The 21,095-nt window shown below is 36.4% G+C and overlaps 1 protein-coding gene across 2 annotated transcripts in view; it reads left to right on the top strand.

Moving 5' to 3' along the window:
• Window positions 1–21,095, top strand: part of PREX2 (phosphatidylinositol-3,4,5-trisphosphate dependent Rac exchange factor 2) — a 180,819-nt gene that overhangs the window by 65,983 nt on the left and 93,741 nt on the right. For both annotated transcript variants that reach the window (XM_056331919.1, XM_056331917.1), the window contains 7 exons: window positions 2,235–2,338; window positions 9,419–9,568; window positions 13,062–13,206; window positions 14,765–14,865; window positions 18,689–18,792; window positions 20,110–20,159; window positions 20,711–20,786. In XM_056331919.1, coding sequence (XP_056187894.1) covers window positions 2,235–2,338; window positions 9,419–9,568; window positions 13,062–13,206; window positions 14,765–14,865; window positions 18,689–18,792; window positions 20,110–20,159; window positions 20,711–20,786 — 730 coding nt within the window. The remainder of the gene's footprint in view (window positions 1–2,234; window positions 2,339–9,418; window positions 9,569–13,061; window positions 13,207–14,764; window positions 14,866–18,688; window positions 18,793–20,109; window positions 20,160–20,710; window positions 20,787–21,095) is intronic.

Genomic DNA, 21,095 nt, shown 5'->3' with positions numbered 1-21,095 from the left:
GGCCTCAATTTGCACCAGGGGAAGTTTGGGATGGTTAGTGGGGAAAATTTCTTCACTGAAAGGGTTGTCAAGCACTGTAACAGGCTCCCAAGGGAGGCGGTTGAGTCACCGTCCCTGGAGGTAGTTAAAAGTTGTGTAGATGTGGCCCTTAGGGATGTGGTTTAGTGGTGGACTTGGCAGCGTTAGGTTAATGGTTGGACTTGATCTTAAGGGTCTTTTCCAGCCTAAATGATTTCATGATTCTATGGTAGACTTGTGGTTAGATTCACTGTAGCACTTGTGGAGCTTCTTGCTGAACCAATATGTTGGGAAGATGAGACTCATCAGTATGTGGTGTAGAAAGTGGTAATTGTGGAAAGTAGCCATGAACCTTAGTGATAAAGAATGTCTTGTAGGGACCTTTCCACATGGTAAAGCTGCTGAGTTTGTTCTGTAAGAACTTTATTCAGACTTCCTAAGGAAGGTTTAAAAATCTTCTTCCTCAGTCAATATTGTTTCCTCCTATAGAATACTCTGTTAACAGGGAAGCATTTACATGTGAGAAGATAGTTCATTTATACTTCACTAGCTATAGTGAATCACTCCTTTGCTTTTGTTTCAACTCTTGCTTAGGTTGCAGAACATTTGGAACAGTCATAGTAGGAACCATTTAAGAACCTTGTGATTATACCTAGTGTTGAATACTGAATTTATTTCAAGGATATCCTCCTAAAACTTCTCAGTTGCATTTTTATGTAGACTGGTTAAATATAAACTAAGCTATTCTCAAAATTTCTAATTTTTGCTAGATTTTGTTGTCTGACAATTACAATTAAATTACTGATTACGTAGTATCTTTTCACTTGTCCACCTATGAATTACTTATTTTTGTAGCCATATTCTAGTTAAAATGCACTATTAGGTGAAAAATCTCAAAACACACAACAGGTCTGCGATTTCTTTAGTTTTGAGCAACCATGTCCTACATGTCGTTGGGTGACATGTAGCTGGATGTCACATGGTGACGTCTCTGATGACATGAGAATAACTCAACTTAGAACATAGTTTCAGAGTTTATGGTGGGAAATGAATTAGTTATATGCCAGCAAGATACTTTGGGTATTGATTGGCAAGTAGGTAAAGAAAGTGTTGCTCACAGGAGGTTTGTATTTTGGAAATTTTACAAAAATTGACCTATTTTTATAATATGAGGTATTTTGTGTAATTTTAAAGCATCCTTTTGCTGTGGAGTTGTATAAATGTAGATTGCTAAATTTGGGTTCATAGGTACAAAGGTCACTAGAATTATTAGATTTACTTCACTTTTAAGAGAAAAAAGTATGTAATACTGAACCTTTATGCTTGGTGCTGTTTTGTTTTTTGAAAAATATATTATTCAATTTTTGAATAAGAAATTTATGCCATATTAGATTATTCATTAGACTGTAATGTTTGAGAGGCAGGTCATTTTCTGAAGTTTAGTACCTGTCTGGAGTGAGTGAAGGTCAGAATTCAGACGATTATACCTTTGTTTGATATACACTCTTTACCATCGTTATAGGCAAAAATGGACAGAAAAATCATCTCTAGCTTGTCTAAGGTGGGAAAACCTACTTACAGCTGGGGTTCTCAAAAGGCCTTGACTTCACTGAGGACAGAGTTACAGCAGTGCACACTGCTTTGGAATACACCACTGTGAAACTGCCACAAAATTTTGGCAATTCTGAATTGTAATTCTTGGTTAACCCTTATGTGAGGAAGAAAGAATGTTGTCTTTATTCTTCCATGCATAAATGCCATTTATGAGGCTAATATGGGTAGGTCAAGATTCATATCCAAAGGTGTTCTTATTTCATTTTTTCAGTCATGCTACCCTTGTGTTGAATTTCTTGACTAGCATAAGGAGGCTGCATCATTTAGGAGGAAAGATCCTCTCAGTACAGTATTTTGTCTTTGATGGCTGACAGTGGCATATAGATACCAAAGTGGTGGGACAGAGCTTTTACAGATTGGAACTTCCCTGATAAACTCTCATGTCAGCCACCAATTTGCAGCTTAGTCGTACCGGAGATGGATGTTGTTTGCATTAGGATCAGCAGTGCCCCATTCAGCAACGGTTTCCACAGTTCAACTGCACATGTATAAATGTATTGTGATTCTTACAGTAGTCTTTAAATGCTACATGTCCAGGTAGTGGTGCAGAAACATAGAAAAAGGTGGTGGATGACATGCCTACCTGCTCTTTCTTTTATCAGGCGATTGAAGAACAGCAAAGCATCTACAGATGGCCACCGTTACCTTTTTCGGGGCAGGATAAATACAGAAGTGATGGAAGTAGAGAATGTAGATGATGGAACAGGTGAGTATATTTGTGTTGCTCATTAACAGAGCAGTCTTTTGAGGTGGTGAAATCAAATGCAGCTTTGTGATTTCTTTGAGAATGGAGGGTGCTTCTTATACTCAGAAAGCAAGAGTAAGATGCCACTTTAAGAGCACTATCTGCTTGTATCAAAACTCTGCTCCTGTGACAGATCATTGCTTTCATACATTATTAGCTGGGCAGTTGTAGATGACTGTTTTACACAAACATGAACAGAGTAATAAAATAAAGTGATATTTGTTGCTCGGCTGAAATCATATATTTATCTTCACTTTACAGCATTCCAGTGCTCTTAAACGATATTATCCCTAGGTATATGATATATTTGTAAAAGCAAACGGAATAGTTACCTCTGTTGGAATGAAACCTCAAACACCATAAATACTGAAATTGTAAAATAAGTGTTTAAGAAAAAAGGAAGGATGCTTTAAATACCTTTAGGGATATAATCCCTATGATTGCTTGAATTTTCCTGACACACATTAGAAAAGTGAAAAACCAAAGTAGTCAGAGAAATGTCAACTTTTGTTTTAGAAACTTGAGTTTAACGTTTGAGCTTAACTGTTATAATTTCCTTATGATTAATAAGGAAAACCTTAATAATTTTCAGCTATTTAATGTAAAATTATAAAAAAAAAAAGGGGGTGGTGGTGGCGTGAAACCTGCAGTGGCATTGCAAATATGTAGGTCTGGAGGAAATTTATGTGAGTTATATATTACTTCTCCTGATTTAAAAGTAGCATTAGGTTTGTCCTACATCTATGGATTCCAAGCATTTCTTAATGTAGTTCCTTTCTAAAATTGAGCATTAATGACAAGGATCCTACAGCTCAAGTAAGCTTCATAGAAATCCTTAGTATAAGTTAAATATTTCTTTAAAATCAAGAATTTTTGAAATTGTGTTCCTTGTTTTAAAAACAGTTTGCTCACTTATTCTACTGGGTAGACTTGGAGAACTGTTTGACTATTGCTCTTTTTGCGACAAACCAGTTTATTGGAAGACTGTTCTGTCTGTCCTCCATCTCTTCTTTTTAAGTCTTTCAACCTGTTGCCATGGGTCATGTTTTCTAAGTTTTTATTACTTTTTGTGTCTTTTGGAATTTTGGTTTGTTTTTTTCCCCCTAGTTTGTTACATTATGAAGTGTCCAGACCTGAAACTTTACTGGTGCCAAGTGGAAGAGAATAATTACTGTAGTGCTGCATGTGGGATGTCTGTTACTAATCCCAGGATTGTCTAGCTTTTCTGAGAGCATTATTTTTGATTTTTTAGTTTGTGTTTCAGAATCCCACACCAGATCCTTTTGTGCATTACTGGTGCCTTTTCCATTCTGGTTTATACTGTATTAATATCTGAGAGTAGGTCCTAATAATTACTTTATTTTCTGTACTGAATTTTGTCTTACTATTTCCAAAACTTATTAAGCATTCAGAATTCATGTCTTGTTCCTGAAAGTTCACGCAGTGCTTCTTGCCTGGGTGCCATCAACAAAGTTATTGCTGAACTGTTTAAGCTCTTGGTAGAACTAGGGGAAAATGCTGAACATAAGGTGGAGCACTGTGGTGTCACACTTGGTTAATTCTCTTTGGTTTTTATACATTTTTTTGTAAGAACTCCTTGACATCTGTTTCAGGCTATGTGCTTTACCAGGCCCGCAAATTTAATTAATGGGTTAGAGATACCTGTGGGTACACTGTAGGGAATTTCATCAATCCTCATTGACTTGAATATAATTTATCCAATATTCTATATGCTGCTGTTTCCCTTTTCTGGCCTGTATTCCTGCCCAATTGTTAGCTTTATTTGTATGAAATTTCAGTCAATGCCTTTTTTTATGCAAAAAAGAAAGTTGAGTGTTTCAGTCTTTTATGTTATGTATTATTATTACATGCTTTAGAAATAGGAGACAGTTTTCCTGTTTCCATTATGTCACTTTCTAAGAGGGTATCTCTTAGAAATCTTGACATTACTGTGGCCACAGAGGCTTATACCCACCATATTCTTCCTGATGAATACCCCAAGAATTCTGTATCTCTTTTCTTTCACTGGTTCTGATACCAGATACTGCCATGCTTTTAGTGTTGGCTTTAGCAAATATTTCTTTTTTTCCTCCTTCCATGACTGCCCTGCCTTTCTCAAATCTGTCCCACCTTTCTTCATTTGTTTGTTGTAGCTATTCAATCCTTGATCCCTGTCACACCATCAGTTTTCCTTCTTACTTGTTTTCTTTCTCAGTGAATCTTCAAGTATAATTTGGCTAAGCACAAATCATCTTCCTTTCTATTCCAGACACCAGTAGTCTGATTTCCTCCAGCCACAGGACATTTTGCTGCCATCCCCATTTCCTACAGCCTTACACATTTTACTGGAGGCTGTTGTGCTTCCTTCCCACTTGCTCTCCTGAGCTATATCAAATCTTGTTGCCTTTATATATGCAACGTGTCTAAAATCTGTCCTCCTTTCCACACTTATGAAACATCAGTTAATGGTTTGGTTATTTTGATTTCTAAATTATTAGGGTGGCAGGTGCCCCATCCATGAAACATCGAAGGTCTGGTTGGACAGGACTCTGAGCAACCTGATCTAGTTGAAGACACCCCTGCTTATTATTGGGGAATTGGACTAGATAACCTTTAAAGGTCCCTTCTAAGCCAAACTATTCTATGATTCTATGGTTATTTTTACCTGCTTTTTTCCCCATATCCTTGCATTTTCCACCTTCTGCATTTCAGTTTGTCCAATATCCTAAAGTATTTTTTTCTTGAAATTATAGCTATTTTACCCCTCCTTTCTATGGTTCTCTTTGAAATGTGGAAATGTCTGTGCTATTTCCTGGGCCTGTAGCACCTTTCTGCCCTTTTCTTGCCACCCTCTCCCCCTGCTTTAGAAAAAAATACTTAATTTTTCCTTCCTTCTGGTCAGAAGTGTATTCCCTCTCCTCACACTGATACTTTTTCTTTCACTCGGTCATGATGCCCTTCTTTAACCTTGCTTTGTCTTGGTTTCTTTACTGTTCTGTGTTCTTGTTTTTTATTCCCTGTAGTCATCCACATTTGAACTGTAACCTGGTGCTATTGGGCTGTATTCTTTGTCTCATCTCACTCATAAGTGTAGTAGTCTGGCTGTCTGAACCTCATTCACATTAGCTTTGCATGTGCTTTTTTTGGCATTGTATTATTTTATTTTCTTTAATCATCAATTACTGATCACTTTCTATGTGGAAGCTCTGCGTGCAGAGTACTTATATATTCGTATCTATGCATGACTCTTTCTCGTGTACTCTTCATGGGTCTCTAAATGTCTGTAAACATTAGACTTTTGAGTCCAGATGATGCTTCCACAGTTCTTTACAGTAGATTTGGGGATCCTCTCTTCACTTGGTATAAGAAACCATAAGGCTCTGCGGAACACGAGCATTCGCTCTCAGCATTGATAGATGTAGGAATGTAGTTTTCGTTGTTCTTAAGTAGAAGCACAGAAATAGGAAAACAGATTCCCAGTGGGATTTATTGTCATGCTAATGACATGCCTACAGAAATTAACAAAGCTTTTTCTGAAAAGCAATTTTTCTTTGATGAAATTAGGCCTTGGCTGAGCAGTGCAGTTGGTGTAAGCTTTCTTTTTTGTTTCAACATCATGAAGCATTCTGGTTTTTTTTGATTGCACTGATTAAAGTGGAATGTGTATTACTTATTAGGGCAGACTATTTGTGTTCTTAAAACAATGTGGCTACGCAACCACTTGCAAGTATTAGAAATTTGGTATATTGTGATGGTATTGTTTTTTCTGTGTTCAGTTTTTAAAATTCAGTTTTGAGAGAAAAGTATATCTATAAAGGCATTCATCTGCCATTAAGTGAATGTTATTCAGGTTATGAATACAAGCACTTGAGACTTAGGAAATTCCAGATTTATGGTTGCTTATATTATCTTAGTTCTGTCCCCTGTTATCTTGAAATGAGGCACAATATAGAAAAAGCACTACATGATAATAGTAACCAGAGACTGCATCAGAAAGTATACAGAGGGGGAAAGGAATGATATTATGCAGCAGTTATTTCCTTGGTATTTCTGAGCATCAGTGCTCCTAAGAACTTAAAGTCTGAGAAGCTTAGAAGTACCTCAATACAGAGATTTCTGTTTGGTACTGCAAGAGAAGAAAAAGAATCTATTGTATATGGCTGTAACAAATAGCTTCACAGGCATCTCTCAAAGGTTTGAGTCTTGAATGTTGAACAATATATTACAGTTCAAATGGCAAGCTTTAATGTATTATCAAGTATCTTTTGTCATCTTTTGTCACCTTTTCTTGGGAAGTTGGAGGGTTAATGATTTGTTAAGCATGCTTATTCAGACTTTGCATGGGGCAACATGAAGTCTCATGCTCTTCCTCCTTCTGTTAACTATTATATCAGGTTTGCAGATCCTTTGTTTAGCCTGACTGGCAGCTGTTACTGCCTTGATGTGAAGAGTGTGCATATATCCTATGCAGCTGGCCAGTCAGAACTTTCATACCTGCTGGCTGACTGGCTGGCCGGTATGTCCACAGCTGTTGGTGAGATTTTGTTCCATAACCAGTCCAAAAAAGGTATGAGTTTATATGGGATGATAGTGTAATGCTGAAATACTTTTCAGGAGACTATGGGCATGGGTGTACTGGGGAGAACAAATTGCTCATGGGAACCTTGGAGAATTGTAGTCATGGGGAACGTGGGGAACAAAAGAGAAAGCAGGGGTGTTGCAGTTAAATGCAGAGATTGAAATTGAGCTGGCCATCACAGGAGTGTGTTACTATTGCAAAACTGGGTGATAGCCACCCGTTTTTCTCCACTTGAAAACATTGCCATCTGTGCACATTAGGCAATCTTAGTACCTAGCTAGGTTATTGGGCTTTTCACAGAATTTGGACAAGTTTGTAGTGGCATGAGATAAATGTGGTCAAACTGCCAGTGTTCTTGACCCTGCAGTTACAGAGTTTCAGATGCCAAGGATGCTGCACGTTTAAAATGTCATCTTTACATAGAGATACTCAAGTGGCTGGATGAGCCATTTTTTCCAAACTAAACTGCTTAAGTGGATACCAGTTTCCTGCCCAGAGTGAAATGCGAGGATCTGAATCTATTTTTGAGTCTGAGCCATCATTTTTTACCTTTTTGGCCACAATTTTAACTGCTGCAGTTCACTGCATTAGAAATCATAATATTTGCCTTCATTACATGGGTGTTGTGCTGATAGATATATGCAATAACAAAGACCACAGGAAAAATATCACCCTGTAGTTTTATATGTATTAGCCTGTAGCTTAATAAATAAACAAAAAGGTGCAGCTAGGGCCATATTGCAAGGTTTGGAAGTATATGCTCAAATAATACAAAGGGACCTTAACCTTCCTTCCTCCAGCTGTGCCTCTGATCTCCAAAGGTCTGTGGTCTGTCAGCTGAGAGCTTCTGTCTGAGGCTTCTTTCCTTTCACTGATTTGTGACTCCAATTTTCTGACATTGAGTGTCACCATATGATGGCTAGTTTTCTAGAAACAGTGTTTTTAAAGGCACAAAGAATATCATGTATATGTTATGTGAATAAAAACATGTATATGTTATGTGAATAAAAACATGATAAATAGGTGATATAAACATGATGTTGCAGAAATAACTTAGTTCGTTCCCCCCCACCCCCTCTCACAGACTTGCTTGTGCTTTCTTTACACACTTTGAATACTAGACAGTTTTGTTGGTTTAGAAATTAGCCATCAGTCTCATGAGTTCCTAGTAGATCCTGACATTTCCCAGCCCAGTATACAAAGCTTGGCTGCTTTCCATCTAATTAAAATGCAGAGTTATTGAAAGGATACTAGCATGTCTGCTGAGATTTATGATAAATCTTAGCAAGCATGTCAGCAAGGGTTTCAGTTTTGGAAAATCCCATCTCATTATACAAAATAGGGCTGAATTATGAAAAATATTTACAAAGAAAAAAGCTCTGTACTTATTACAGTAGGTCAGGGCTGGCCCTAGGACTTTCTTGCCTCTTAATGAAAGTTTGTGGTGAGAAAATGTTGACCTTTTGATTTTCTTAGTATTTTGTACGGTGGTTGCTAGTTCTAGTTTTAATCTGTATTTTATGCAAAAAAATGTATTTGTTATCATGAGGCATTTATGGCTTAAAATTTTCCCCCAGGAAATGCATGTAATCATAGTGAAGGATATTCAGGAGTGTTAGTTTTGGAGAGGAAGTCTGTTTAGCTAATTTCTGAGGAAGATTTATGGCTAGCATGTTAAAATCAAGTGTTATAGAAGTGAAGAAAGACTAATAAGTAGTAAATTGTCTGATTTTTATAGCATAGTGTTTACATGTTAGAAGTCAGAAGTTCAAGATATCTAAGGACATCAGCAATTGTTACCTCTCTCCTATAATGTGCACACTGAACATAAGGCTGTTAGGAACGTATTTCAAAAATTATGCATTTTGTTGATGCATTTTTTTTTTTTAAATCGGGGTAAATCTTGTATTGTATTTCAACTTGTTTTAACAAATAAGTGTAGATATTTTTTTATTCAGGTAACCAGTAAAGAGATATCAAATCTATATAATATGCTTACTTGTCATACAGAAATTGTATTTCCCCCCCCTGTATATTTAGTCCTTTTAACATTTTAATAGTAAGTCATTCAATCAGTACAGCAGCTTTGAGTGATTTAAGGGGCAAAACCACAATGCTGCTTTTTAAAGGAATTATTTATTACAGTTTAACATGAACAAAAGTACTCAAAGTACCGTCATCTGTTCTTTTAATAGGACTCTGCCTGTTTTAGTGTTAAGTTTATACCTTCTTCCATATGCTAGGCAATTCTCTGTTACATTTTAAGAAGGACATTATTTATTAAAAGTTAAAAGTACAGCTTATTAAGTTATAACATAGTTCACAAGCAGCACAGATAACTTTAAGTTAATTTTTATTCTTCTTTATTTCCTGAGCTTTATGTGTAAAGAGTTCTTAGTAATTATAGAAACCGTTGCTTTTTTAAGTATTGGTGCTCTTTAAGCCATTCTGTCTATTCCCAGCTGACTATCACAGCAGTGGCCACACTGTTATTAATGGCTGGAAGATCCACAACACAGCAAAGAACAAATGGTTTGTATGCATGGCAAAAACCCCTGAAGAGAAGCAAGAATGGCTGGAAGCTATTTTGAAAGAGCGAGAGAGGAGAAAAGGTAGGTTAATAAACCTCCTTGTGTTGCTTTGCCAGAAATCCATGCTGTATTTTTATGTTGAGATATAAAGCAAAAACAACTGCTAGGCAAACTTGTGGTGTCAAGTTCAGCTAAGGTTTATGAATACCATCTTGGAAAAAATAAATCAAACTTGTATTGGGAAGGGCATAATGGCTTGAATCATGTAGGCTGGTAGCGAATGCTGTTTTGGAAGTGGGGAGATGATTTAATCTATGATTTTGCAGCCGATCCTCAACCAGTATAATTTCACTGAGGCCTGTGTACTGTTATGGTTTGTAATATATGACGGTCTATTCTAAATGTCTTGTGGGATTTGTATGCTTTGCTTCCCTTTTGTGACTAGCTTTTTGAATCACTGAAATGAGCAGGTTGTCTGTGTTGGATCTTCATGCAGATGATCCAACATGAAATAGTACAGAATATACCCACAACCTCTTCTTTGATGTATTCTTCCATCTCCAAGAAAGTAAGAAATCACCATTGACGAAAAATGTCTTTTTGAATAACTGAATTACGTTGGAAGAATACTTGGTTGAAATATAGTCCTGATCTCAAATGCAACCATGAATAAACTCATGTATTCAAGATGAACACAGAACAAAGTAGGACCAGGGAAAGATGATGCATCATCATCTTCTGGAGCTAATTTCATTTGCAAGCTAAAATATCCTAATCAATAATGATGTTTGGAGCCTTGTTATTGAAGGAAAAGATGATGTTGTAGTTAGATCTGAGATTTTTTTCCTGGTCTGTGCAGATTTTGTGTCACCTGTTGCAGTAGGCATTGATTTGCGCCTCCATTGTAAATGGAGACCAGCAGTACATTCTTCTGTCTTCTGAAGTTGAATACTGAACGTTTGTAGGACATCTTCCGTAGGACCAGAGTTTCAACTAGGGTGTCTGAGCGCCGGCTAATTAATAGTGACATCAGGAATTAATAGTAGAAAAGCTAAAATGATGCCTTAGATGCCTCTAAAAACTTAACATTTTAAAAATAACAAATGAAAAAGCAATATGATTAAGATGGTGTCAAATACAACAAAAACCAGGTTTGTCTGCTTCTCTATGGGGCCTTGTCTGAAACTGGCTGAAAAGGTTTTTAACAAGTTGCACTTCACTGTTAAGTTTCTTAGCTCCTCTAGACTCTTGATACATTTAGGTAAGAAACAGAGTAAGTAGGAGTATTTTATGTTGAAGTATTCTTTCTACTTCACATTATACTATTGAGCAGCTGGTAGTTGAGGTGAGTGTGCACCAAAGCCTGCCAAGCTTGAGGACAGAGGTCGCCATCCCAAAGTCAAGCCATGGATTTTAGCATCCAATGATTCAGGGAAATTTTCAGATCCTGGCATTCTCAGTGGGTTTGCCACCAAGGAGACAGCCATGAAAGGAGGAGGAGGGGATTTTGTATACACTTAGTTTGCAACACAAAATCTTCAAAAGTAGTTCTTGAAGATCTCTGTTAGTGTATGAATATATACATTTATCTTACCTTCTCCAGCACAGTGATTTTTTTTTTAAATGTCTGTATTAACATTTCTTGCAAAGCAGGAGGTGCATCAGCTTAATTGCAATCAAGTTGCCAAACAACTTGGGAATCAAACACCTCTCTTTTTAGAATTCAAATACTATATCTAAATGCACCTGTAACACTTTCCCATTCACTATGAACATAGAGATGCTTTAATTGTATGTTAACTTGGTGAGACATAGAACCTGTTTGTGTGTGTGTATATATAGGCAATTACACTGAAGTCTAAGTGACTGCACATGTGAAAACAGTGTTTTGTCTCTTTTGCAAGTCTGAGATGAACTAAATCAAGAACACGCTTCCCAGAACTCTTGGGCTGGGGGTGAGGCTCATGTGAGTAACTCTATCCTGGTTGTGCCGTTTGTGCCCATGCATTTTTTTGTAGCGGTCCTGTAGACTCCACATCTCTCACACAGGTTGCAGTGATCTCCGGATTAGGTAAATACAGCACGTGGAGCAGGAGTGAGGCACAGAAATACAGCTTGAGTGTTCCATGTAGCTGGGGCTTGCTACGCCATTCATGTTGGGAGACTCAGAGATTCAGGGTTCTTAGAGAAATTCAACTTACACTTTTATTTGGAATCCATATAGCAGAAGCTGAGCAAAAGGGAGAAAATGCCCTGAATGAGGTATTTTAGCAAAGATTTCAGTGGTTGTAATTGAATTATCAACTGGGATGACTTTATAGATTGTATTTTCTTGCTAGGAAAGAAATCAAGCTGAATTGGAAACGTTTTGCTAGGAAGTCTTTCTGTCACTTTTGGGGCTTTTCTGTAACCAACTGAAGCATTCAGTTAGTTACAGAAATTTATTCAAAAGGTGGTCATCTTTAAGACTGATGTTGCTGTGGTGACCTGATTCAAACAGCCAATAGAAATAAGAGCATCAACATCCTATGAGCTCCAAAAGTAGTATAGCAGTGAAGTTTTCTTTTCGCAGCAATACACGAGGTTTTATCTGTGTGGCATCAACACTATCTGGCTCATGGATAATGAGAGAGACTCCTTTTATCTGTGTCCAGTACCATTGTTAGCTTTTTCTCATGACAGGTACATTTTTTTCTGGCAATATTTTCAGAACTGAAGAAGTGGCAGACTGTTACTTAGATTGAATGTGTACAGTTATAGTTTTAAAAATGTGAAAATCTGAACAGAAACTGAGAACATGTGCACAAGACATTTGAGAAATCTGTGGATTTGTCCAGAATTAATAATTGTTTATTGAGAAATCACATGGATTATTAAGATCTGTGGTATTCCTTGGAAGCACAAGCTTCTGTGAGTGGCCAGTAGGATGCATAATTCAATACAAACTGGTTTTGATCATCTGTTACTTAGAAGACATGATGATTTTCTCAAGAAGCGAAACAGAGGAATATAAACCAGTAAGAAATCTTGGAACAAACCCCTTTCTGCTGTTGTAAAAATCCTGAAGAGAAGAAAAATAATCAAGTTGTGTATATGCTTTTGTGAAAAAGGGGTGAATTATTATTAGGTGAAACTAACAAATGTATCATGAATAACTAGTAACTAGTAATTGGAAATTTGAAAAAGTTTCCTTTAAGTGAAAACATTTTTATTATCACATGATAAGAGCAAAACCAAGGCCCTTTTCTTTTAAACTTGTGAAGACATGACTACTCCCTTTGAAACGTTCATATACTGGTCTAAAAATCACGTCATTAGTATTTATTACTACAATATCAGTCATGATGACAATATAGTAACAGTTTAACTTCACTATGAAGAACGTAAAGATATCATTTGGTTATGCATTACAAAGATCAGATGTTTATGATTTAACTTAATTGTGAGTATAACAGTGGAAATGGTTCCTTTACTTTTTTTGTATGTAAAATGTTGGTATTGCTTCTTTATTTGGGGAAGACACTAAAATATAATGGCAATATCACTTCATAAAATGTTAATGTGTTTTTGTCAGGTTTAAAATTGGGCATGGAACAGGACACTTGGGTGATGATCTCTGAGCAAGGAGAAAGACTGTACAAAATGATGTGCAAACAAGGGAATCTCATCAAAGACAGGAAGAGGAAATTAACCACTTTCCCCAAGTGCTTTCTTGGAAGGTATTATATGCATTTCATAGCATGACTTTTTACCAGCTAAAACCACATTTTAAATCTTCTTTGGGATGCTACGGAAACTGTGCTTTATTTGCAATATCTGTTAGGCCTATTTGACTCCCAGAATTTAACCAAAATGTAAATTAGTCTGCCTGAAATGTAAATATGTTTACTCGTATTCCAAAAGTAGCTTTATTAAAGGAGCAAGACTGCAAAGATATGTTGAAAATGTGAAAATGCATTAAATAAAATAGTTTCTTTAAAGAAACAATTCCCAGCTTGTTTGATGCATTTTGTCTCTGAAATGCCTAGTTTAGAATATCAAATTTGCTTTATTCCACTTTAAACAATCTCTGTCTCTAAGACTGTTTCTGTCCTCCTCTTGCCTGAATGTGAGGGACAGAGTTACTAAATAAAGTTTACATGTTTAAAAATTTACCCCTGTTATCAGGAGGATCTTTATAATGCCATATAATACCTATGGCTTAAGAAGACTAAATGCAAGAGAAACAGAAAGCCATAGAGACCCTAAAAATGTGTATATGACCAAAAAATGAGTTTGAGGGGCAGAGGGTTTATCACTTATTTCATTTGACCATAAGAGTTAAGTGTAGAACGTATTTTTATAAAGTACAGCGACTTTTACGCAAGCATAGTGAAGATACTCAGTGGCTTCAAATGTGGAAATGAAACTTGAGAGATTTTCATGTACTGTCAGAAGACACATAGCTGATAAGAACTGAAACCAGGATTAAGATTAATGTTGTGGTTGAATCATGTTCCTTCAGTGAAGTTGTTGGAAGCAGGTAATGAATACACTCATGGTGAGGAGCTGTTTGTGAAACATTTAAACCTACCATTAAATGGCTGCTTTTCTATGCTACCTTTGAAGTGGACGCTTTTGAAGTAGGCTTTTGCTGGTTCCCAGGTCACCAGTTAAAATCCATGAATGTGAATTTTGCACGACCTCTCTACACTGTTCTTTTGATTTGTAACATGCATGCAAATATCTTACATGCTGTAAATTTGCTGTCTCTCAACTGCATCAGGTTTCTTGTGATAGAAGCCAGGTATTTCCTGCACATGCAGTATGTACTTTGTGTATATGCTCAGGATATCAACGTGTCTTGACACACCTGGGAAGTCACAAGCGTACTGTTCTGTCATACTGGGATTATGTTCTGCCTTCATGGCATATCTGCCCTGGGCAGGTGCAGTACGTATGCCTGGGATTGTCTTATATTTGACTGGTCAGATGTGTCTGTGCTAGTTAAGGAAATCCCAGGAAGCATGGCAAGTCTTTACCGTGTACAGGGTAAACTTCATACAGGCAAAACTTCTGAGTAAGACAAAACATCTCAAGGGGAACCTTATGTATGTATGATGAAATAATAAAGTTGAAATGAGTGGGTTTTTTAAAGGTGATATGACATTCTGAAGAGCATTATGCCTAAGAATCAGTTACTAGATTAGTAAGAAACACTGGTAACTGAGAGGGGAATGTAGTAGAACTGGTCACATGATATTTAAAATTTGTTCTTTATATCTGTTCTTATTTCAGTGAATTTGTGTCATGGTTGTTGGAAATTGGAGAGATACACAAATCTGAAGAAGGTGTTCATCTTGGCCAAGCTTTATTAGAGAATGGCATTATCCACCATGGTAAATATAATTAGTTTAAACTTACTTGCTTTCAAAGTAATTGTTGTAATTAGAGTGGACTTAATTTTGACAAAAAGATGGTCGTTAATGTTGAATCTGCGTTATATCCTTGCAGGGACCTCATGGGGTCATTGTCCATGGCTAGCAGATTTCCTGGGACAGACTCCATTAATTTAATCAGATTACATCTATGCTGTTGGGATCACAACATTGCTAAGAGACCTAGAGAAACATTGCTATTCTCTTGTAAACAAAAATAAATTCTGGGGGAACAGAGAATGGTAGATTGCTTTTAACATTTTAAAACTTTTATTAAGGCCAGGCTTTCTAGGGATACATGTTCAATTAAGAATTGTAGAAGAGAGTGAGTCACAGTTGGCTCTTGATAAATGTGCCTGCTCGTCTGTTTGGTATTACAAGCGGAGCTAGTGGAATCCAACCTAGAACCCAACAGTTAAATCTTTTGACTTTTAAGGCCTTACTTACACTACATTGTATAGTTACTAAATTTGGTATTTTTATGCTGACACTTTCAGTCAGTCTACCTGCATTTAGGTCATTCTGGAGAGAAGTATTCTTCTGAAATGGTTCAATTCTTAAGCCAGTAAGAAGGCTTGATTTCTGAAGGTAATTTTCATTGGTAACATTTTTCTCTTACCAGTGCAGGTCGTCATCTCTGTCCCTTTTACAAGGTACAGTCCAAGAGGATCACATAAATGAGCTGGAGAAACTCTTACTTTTGGAGCCATGTTTGGCTTACATGCACCTTAAAGAAAAACAAATACTGAAACAGTTGTGAAGTTAGCTACTGTTCCAGCATAGATCTAGGGTGTGTATTTAGATGGAATCATTGATAATATACATTTTAATAATTTAACCAGCAATGAATTTAATACTTAACTTTTTAAAGTTCTTTGCCACGATGTTTTCAGTATCTTTGACTGGAAAAAAAGTGGGAGTGCCACTTAGCTGTGTGCATTTTAAACATATGCAGAGTAGGAGGAAAAACATTAAGGTTATTCATCCGTAGTCATGTAGTCTTTAATTCTTTAATGTCAGTCTACATGGTTTTCCTCCACCATCATCAAATGTCAGATGCTATTATGTTTACTACACATAGAATTGTTTTCAATGGAATGATTCTGTTGCTAAAGATTCTTCTCCTGATCTTGTAATTTATATCCCAAATACACTCATAGACTTTCTCAATACAGAGTTAAATGAATATTGTGTAATTTCATGAAATAAAAGGGTAATTATATTAGAGCATAGAAATGGGAGCCAGACATGCTACTTGAATAGTGGATCCAGCTGTGGTTCAGTGAAAATAGAATTCTTAAAATAAGTTGAATGAACCATCTGTTTCACAGAGGGAGCAAGGGAGAAAGAAAGTTTGGCTGTTACTCACATTGCAAATGTTATAGAGGGCTTTGTTAGACTGCGTATTCACTGTGCTGGCCATTATTTTCACTGTGCTGGGCTTCATTCTAGCAGTGACAGAACCATGTTGTGATGGACATTGTTTTATTTCCTGGTGTTTGATCTCTTGCAAGTAGAAAAATTATGGTTTTCCCATGTTGTTGTGTGTGTCGTCCGTCCCCCCTGTCCCGTCCCCCCCCCCCCAGTTTTGCAGAAGGGGAGAATCTATTTGTATGTTGCTATTTTGAATCCACCTAGTGGCATTCACTAATATCTGAAATGACTTTTATTAGCCAATGGGCTGAGATACTCTGTCCAGTTTCTTGCTGCTGCTTATTAGAAATGGAAGCTTCCTCTCAAGGCAGTAAAAAGCTTTGTAGTTACAAAAAGAATCTGAATACCAGATAGTGTTATCAATAGATATTTACATGTCTGTGCGATTCCTTGGACTGAGTCAAAATTACCTTGGCAAAAAAAAAAAAAAAAAAAAGTAAAAGAAAAGACCAGTTTAAACCTGGATCAGTTCCCTTTTTCGTAGCGTGTGCCATATAAATATTTGTCCCAAGACAAAATATAGGTACATTGTTGGGAGTGACAAGCAAAGCAGCTTGGGGTTCCTTATTTCAGTGGTAATGCAGTGTTCTATCAGCTTTAATGTTTAAAAGTCAGGAAGTGTGAGCTCTGTAGACCTGCTCCTTTAGTGTCTGGTGCACTGTGTTTAAGTAGAGGTTGCAAAGACAGAGTGGTGCTCGTGTTCCTTGAAGGGTATAGTCTGCTGTGTTCATCATGGGCATGCAAGAATGTAAAGGTGCTTTGTAGTCCTGGTTCCCTCCCAGTGCATCTCTGTAAAGCGAGGAACAATCTGGCCTTAGGCAATACTGTCCTGGTTATGGTTTTTCTATTTTCTGTAGCTGCTGGTTTTAAAAACTCTTAATGTATGTTAATCTAGTCGAACATATTTTTTCTCCTTCAAAAGCAGGATTATTTTTTTTTTAATTACAGAACTAGAAGATATCTTTTTTGCTGAGTTAAATTTATATTCCATTAAAATTAATTTAGATAATTATACTAGGTATTACATGTGAAAATTTTGTAGTCTGTAGTTGATGTATTGAGAAGCAATGATATGTGAAAGAACTTAGGGGTTATTTTGGATAATTACCTTATCGTGAACCATCAGTTCAATCAGTTGGGATAGTGTTCTGGGCTTTACTGTTAGTAGATATATTGAATACAGGTAGAGAAGTTATTTTGCTCTTGCACATGATGCTGGTGAAACCACTTAACATATGGAGTCCAATTTTTATGTCCATGTATCAGATGATGTGTGGAGATACTGAACAGCTTGGAAGGGCATGAAAAATGATGCAGACAGAAGCCACTTGACTATACAAAGTTTATGATGCCTAACTAAATTTTTTGAAGAGAACAATGTATGATGGTTTAATCACTTGGTATAGGAAGGCACGCACAGAAGAATTATCTGACATTGTCAGGCCTGTTACTCTGATTAATGAAGACATACCCTCTTTTATCAGTCAATGACATGCAAATTTAGTTTAAAAATTAAAGCTTACATCTGCAAGCAAAACAGTAATTAATACAAGACAGTTATCCTAGGGTGGTGCTGGTGCCTAGTCCTACCCTCAGCCATCAAATGAATCGGCTGTGTTTCAGAAAGACTTGCTGTAGAAGTTTTGTATCATACGATATGACTGTTTTGGCAAAACACTTGGAAGTTGTGAAGTTTGTTGCTGGAATCTTGTGAAACTCTGGAAACCCACCTGTTCACATCCTTTTTCATGGGTCTTTGGGGAAATCCACACCTTCATAATGATTGCTGGTCTCTTGCACATAAGACTTTCAGCTGGCTATGTATGGAGGAATACATTCCCTCTCCCTTTTCTCCCCAGTGCAAGACTGATCAGATGTGTTGTGGAGGGTTTGTATTTTTGCTGGTTCATTGGAGATTTGCCTCAGTGAGAATTAGAACAGAGAATGATGTGGAACAGTAATATGAATAGTTGCAAAAGAAGCTTTATTTGGCTATTTGGTTAATATGCTTTACAAAAGTACTGAAGACTAAAAACATTTGAGAACCTAATTTTTGAGGCTGTTCCCTGCCTGTTTGTTCATCTTACTCTTTGCCCTGTGACTTGAAATTGTTTGGTTTCTTCTGGACTACTTAAACATTGTAAGAGATGTCACTGGTGACATAAAGGAACTTAAGGCCAATGATCTAATTGGGCTTCCTGCCCTCCCTGTCTGAAGTCTACCTATTGCTGTGTAATGGGCTGTTACTAGAAGAAATGATGTTGGCCCTCTGGTTGATTTCTTTAGAAAGTCACCTAACAACTTTTTTGTTTGTTTGTTTTTGTTGTTGTTGTTTTTTTTTTAAATTTAGTTACAGATAAGCACCAATTCAAACCCGAACACATGCTGTACAGATTCCGATACGATGATGGAACATACTACCCCAGAAATGAGATGCAGGATGTGATCTCTAAGGTACAGGACAGAATAGTTGCTGTTATTAGGAAGAACCCATCAAAAATGAAGGTTCTGCTTGAAAAAATTGTAAAATACTATGCTAGGATAAACAACAGCTGCTCACTCTTGCCTGTCTCTGTATTTATGTGAATCAAATTAGGTTTTCCATTTGTTAGGGAAGATTTTGGCTTACTGTTACATATTTTAAGTACAAAATTAAAGTTTGTTATTTTTTAGTTATTTTTCTTATTTAATGGTTTCAAATGCAGGATGCATTGCCTGTGTTTCTGGGTTATTCTGAAGCTGGTGTTTCAGTCTATTGTATTTTCAGTCCATTTTAATAGATATGAAGCTGTATGTAGAAAATTGGGTTTAATTTGCTCTTAAATCTGAGTGTCTCTTATTAGTGCCTTAACAAGGCAGTAAATCTGCAGTCACATAGATGTTTAAACACAGGTAGTGTTATCCATTTACATTACTGAGCACAAAAAAATGATTGAACAAAGTTGCCTTTAAACTTATTAATATTCAAAATCATATTCATGATTTTGAGGTGGTAGAAAATGTCAGCATTTGGGTATTACATTACAGAGTCATTTACTTTTCTGCTGGCATTTGTTAGTGTAAGGTGTATCTGGAAGAATCTTCAATACTGAACTACTAGGCACAGCGAAGTAGAATGGAATCTAATTTGACACAGCTTTTGTTATATGTGTTTTTTCTTGCATGTTATAAACATAAATGTTTTTTGACAGTCTGCTAAGTAATACTAATGTGATTTCTTTTTTAAAATACAGTTTTCTGATAATAGTTTCTTAAACTCCTCCAAATATTTTATTTTTTGTTTTTAATTGAAGCTATTTTCAATCTTTGAGTCTTTTTGCCTTTTTCTTGAGTTTATTGGTTAGTTGTAATTTCAGTTTGCCAGTAACATATGGATGTATATAATCAAACGCAGTGTTTTTACTCATTTTGTGTGTAGAATAACAACCAGTGATTGGGTAGACCTTAATGCATGGAAAAATTGCTTTATCTTTCAGGTTTTGTATACTTTTCTTTCAAAGTACTATACCTTCAAAATTTTTTTAATGCTACCTTAAAGCTGTCCTTTTTGCGTGTGTCTCAGTGAAGCTTAGATTAGATCGGAAATGTTTTCTTTCTCACAGTTTATTCATCAATATTGTTACAATGAAATACTAAGTTTTGGCATGTGAAAATATACAGAAATTTGAACAGACTTTTTTTACTATCTAAATGAAGTACTGTGTCCATTCCTCTTAACATTCTGTGTGATGTGAATGTGTTGTTAACTAACCTCATCTTTCTCTTTAACAGGGTGTACGACTGTACTGTCGCCTTCACAGTCTGTTTACCCCAGTAATTAGGTGAGTCCAATTGAGAAATCCTTAGAGAGTAATTCAGAAGAAGTATATAACCTGAAGATACTGTGTTTGAATGTAGGAACCTAACCCATCCTTTCAGTATTCGTCTCTTGGGAGTAATCAAACAAGACTGAAGGCCTATCAAGACAAAAAGCATAACTGAATCATTAAATGATTGCAAGCTCCATTCAACATGACCTTTTTTTACAGACTTTTAGAGCCTTCTAGGTCCTGATGGATATGCTTATATGCTTACTGTATATATTAATATACTCCTTTACTAGCACCCCATTACCTTATTTGCAGAGTCCCAGCTGTAACAAAACAACTGTATTTATACTCCAATGATATTATTGCCCAAGGAAGATACTGTCAGCCTCCTCCTTTCTATCTACACTGAACAGTTTGACTCACTTTTTTACTCCAGAGGCAACTTCTGAACCATTAGAACACACTCAATTCATGCTTGCACTAACTTGTTTATAAAATACAAGTTTTCATCTGTTAGGCTCTTTTGAGGTTTTGTTTTTTAAAAATTGTTTTGTTTTGAACAGGGATAAAGATTATCACTTGAGGACCTACAAATCTGTGGTTATGGCTAACAAACTGATAGACTGGTTGATTGCACAGGCAAGTATTCACCTTTTGGATTTAAGTATGTTTTGCATTTAAATTCTAAGTTACTGATGTATTAAGCAGAATAACATGCAGACACTTTGTCTAAGGGTTATTGGAACAGCCTCTGTAAGTGTAATCCTCTTAAACTAGTAAAGTAAAAGCAATCAGCCATCAGCAGCCACGCTGCTCATCCCTGTGGTGCTTATCTTCCTTATTTGCAATTGAACTTTAAATGTTTTAATGAGACTTAGCTTTGTGATTCAGCATGTAACACTGTTCATGGCTTAAAATGAAATGGATAGGCTCTGAAAAACTCTGAAT

The sequence above is a fragment of the Falco biarmicus genome, chromosome 3 (genome assembly GCF_023638135.1).
Source record: "Falco biarmicus isolate bFalBia1 chromosome 3, bFalBia1.pri, whole genome shotgun sequence".
Classification (NCBI taxonomy): domain Eukaryota; kingdom Metazoa; phylum Chordata; class Aves; order Falconiformes; family Falconidae; genus Falco; species Falco biarmicus.
This window is presented reverse-complemented; position numbering and strand designations above follow the sequence as displayed.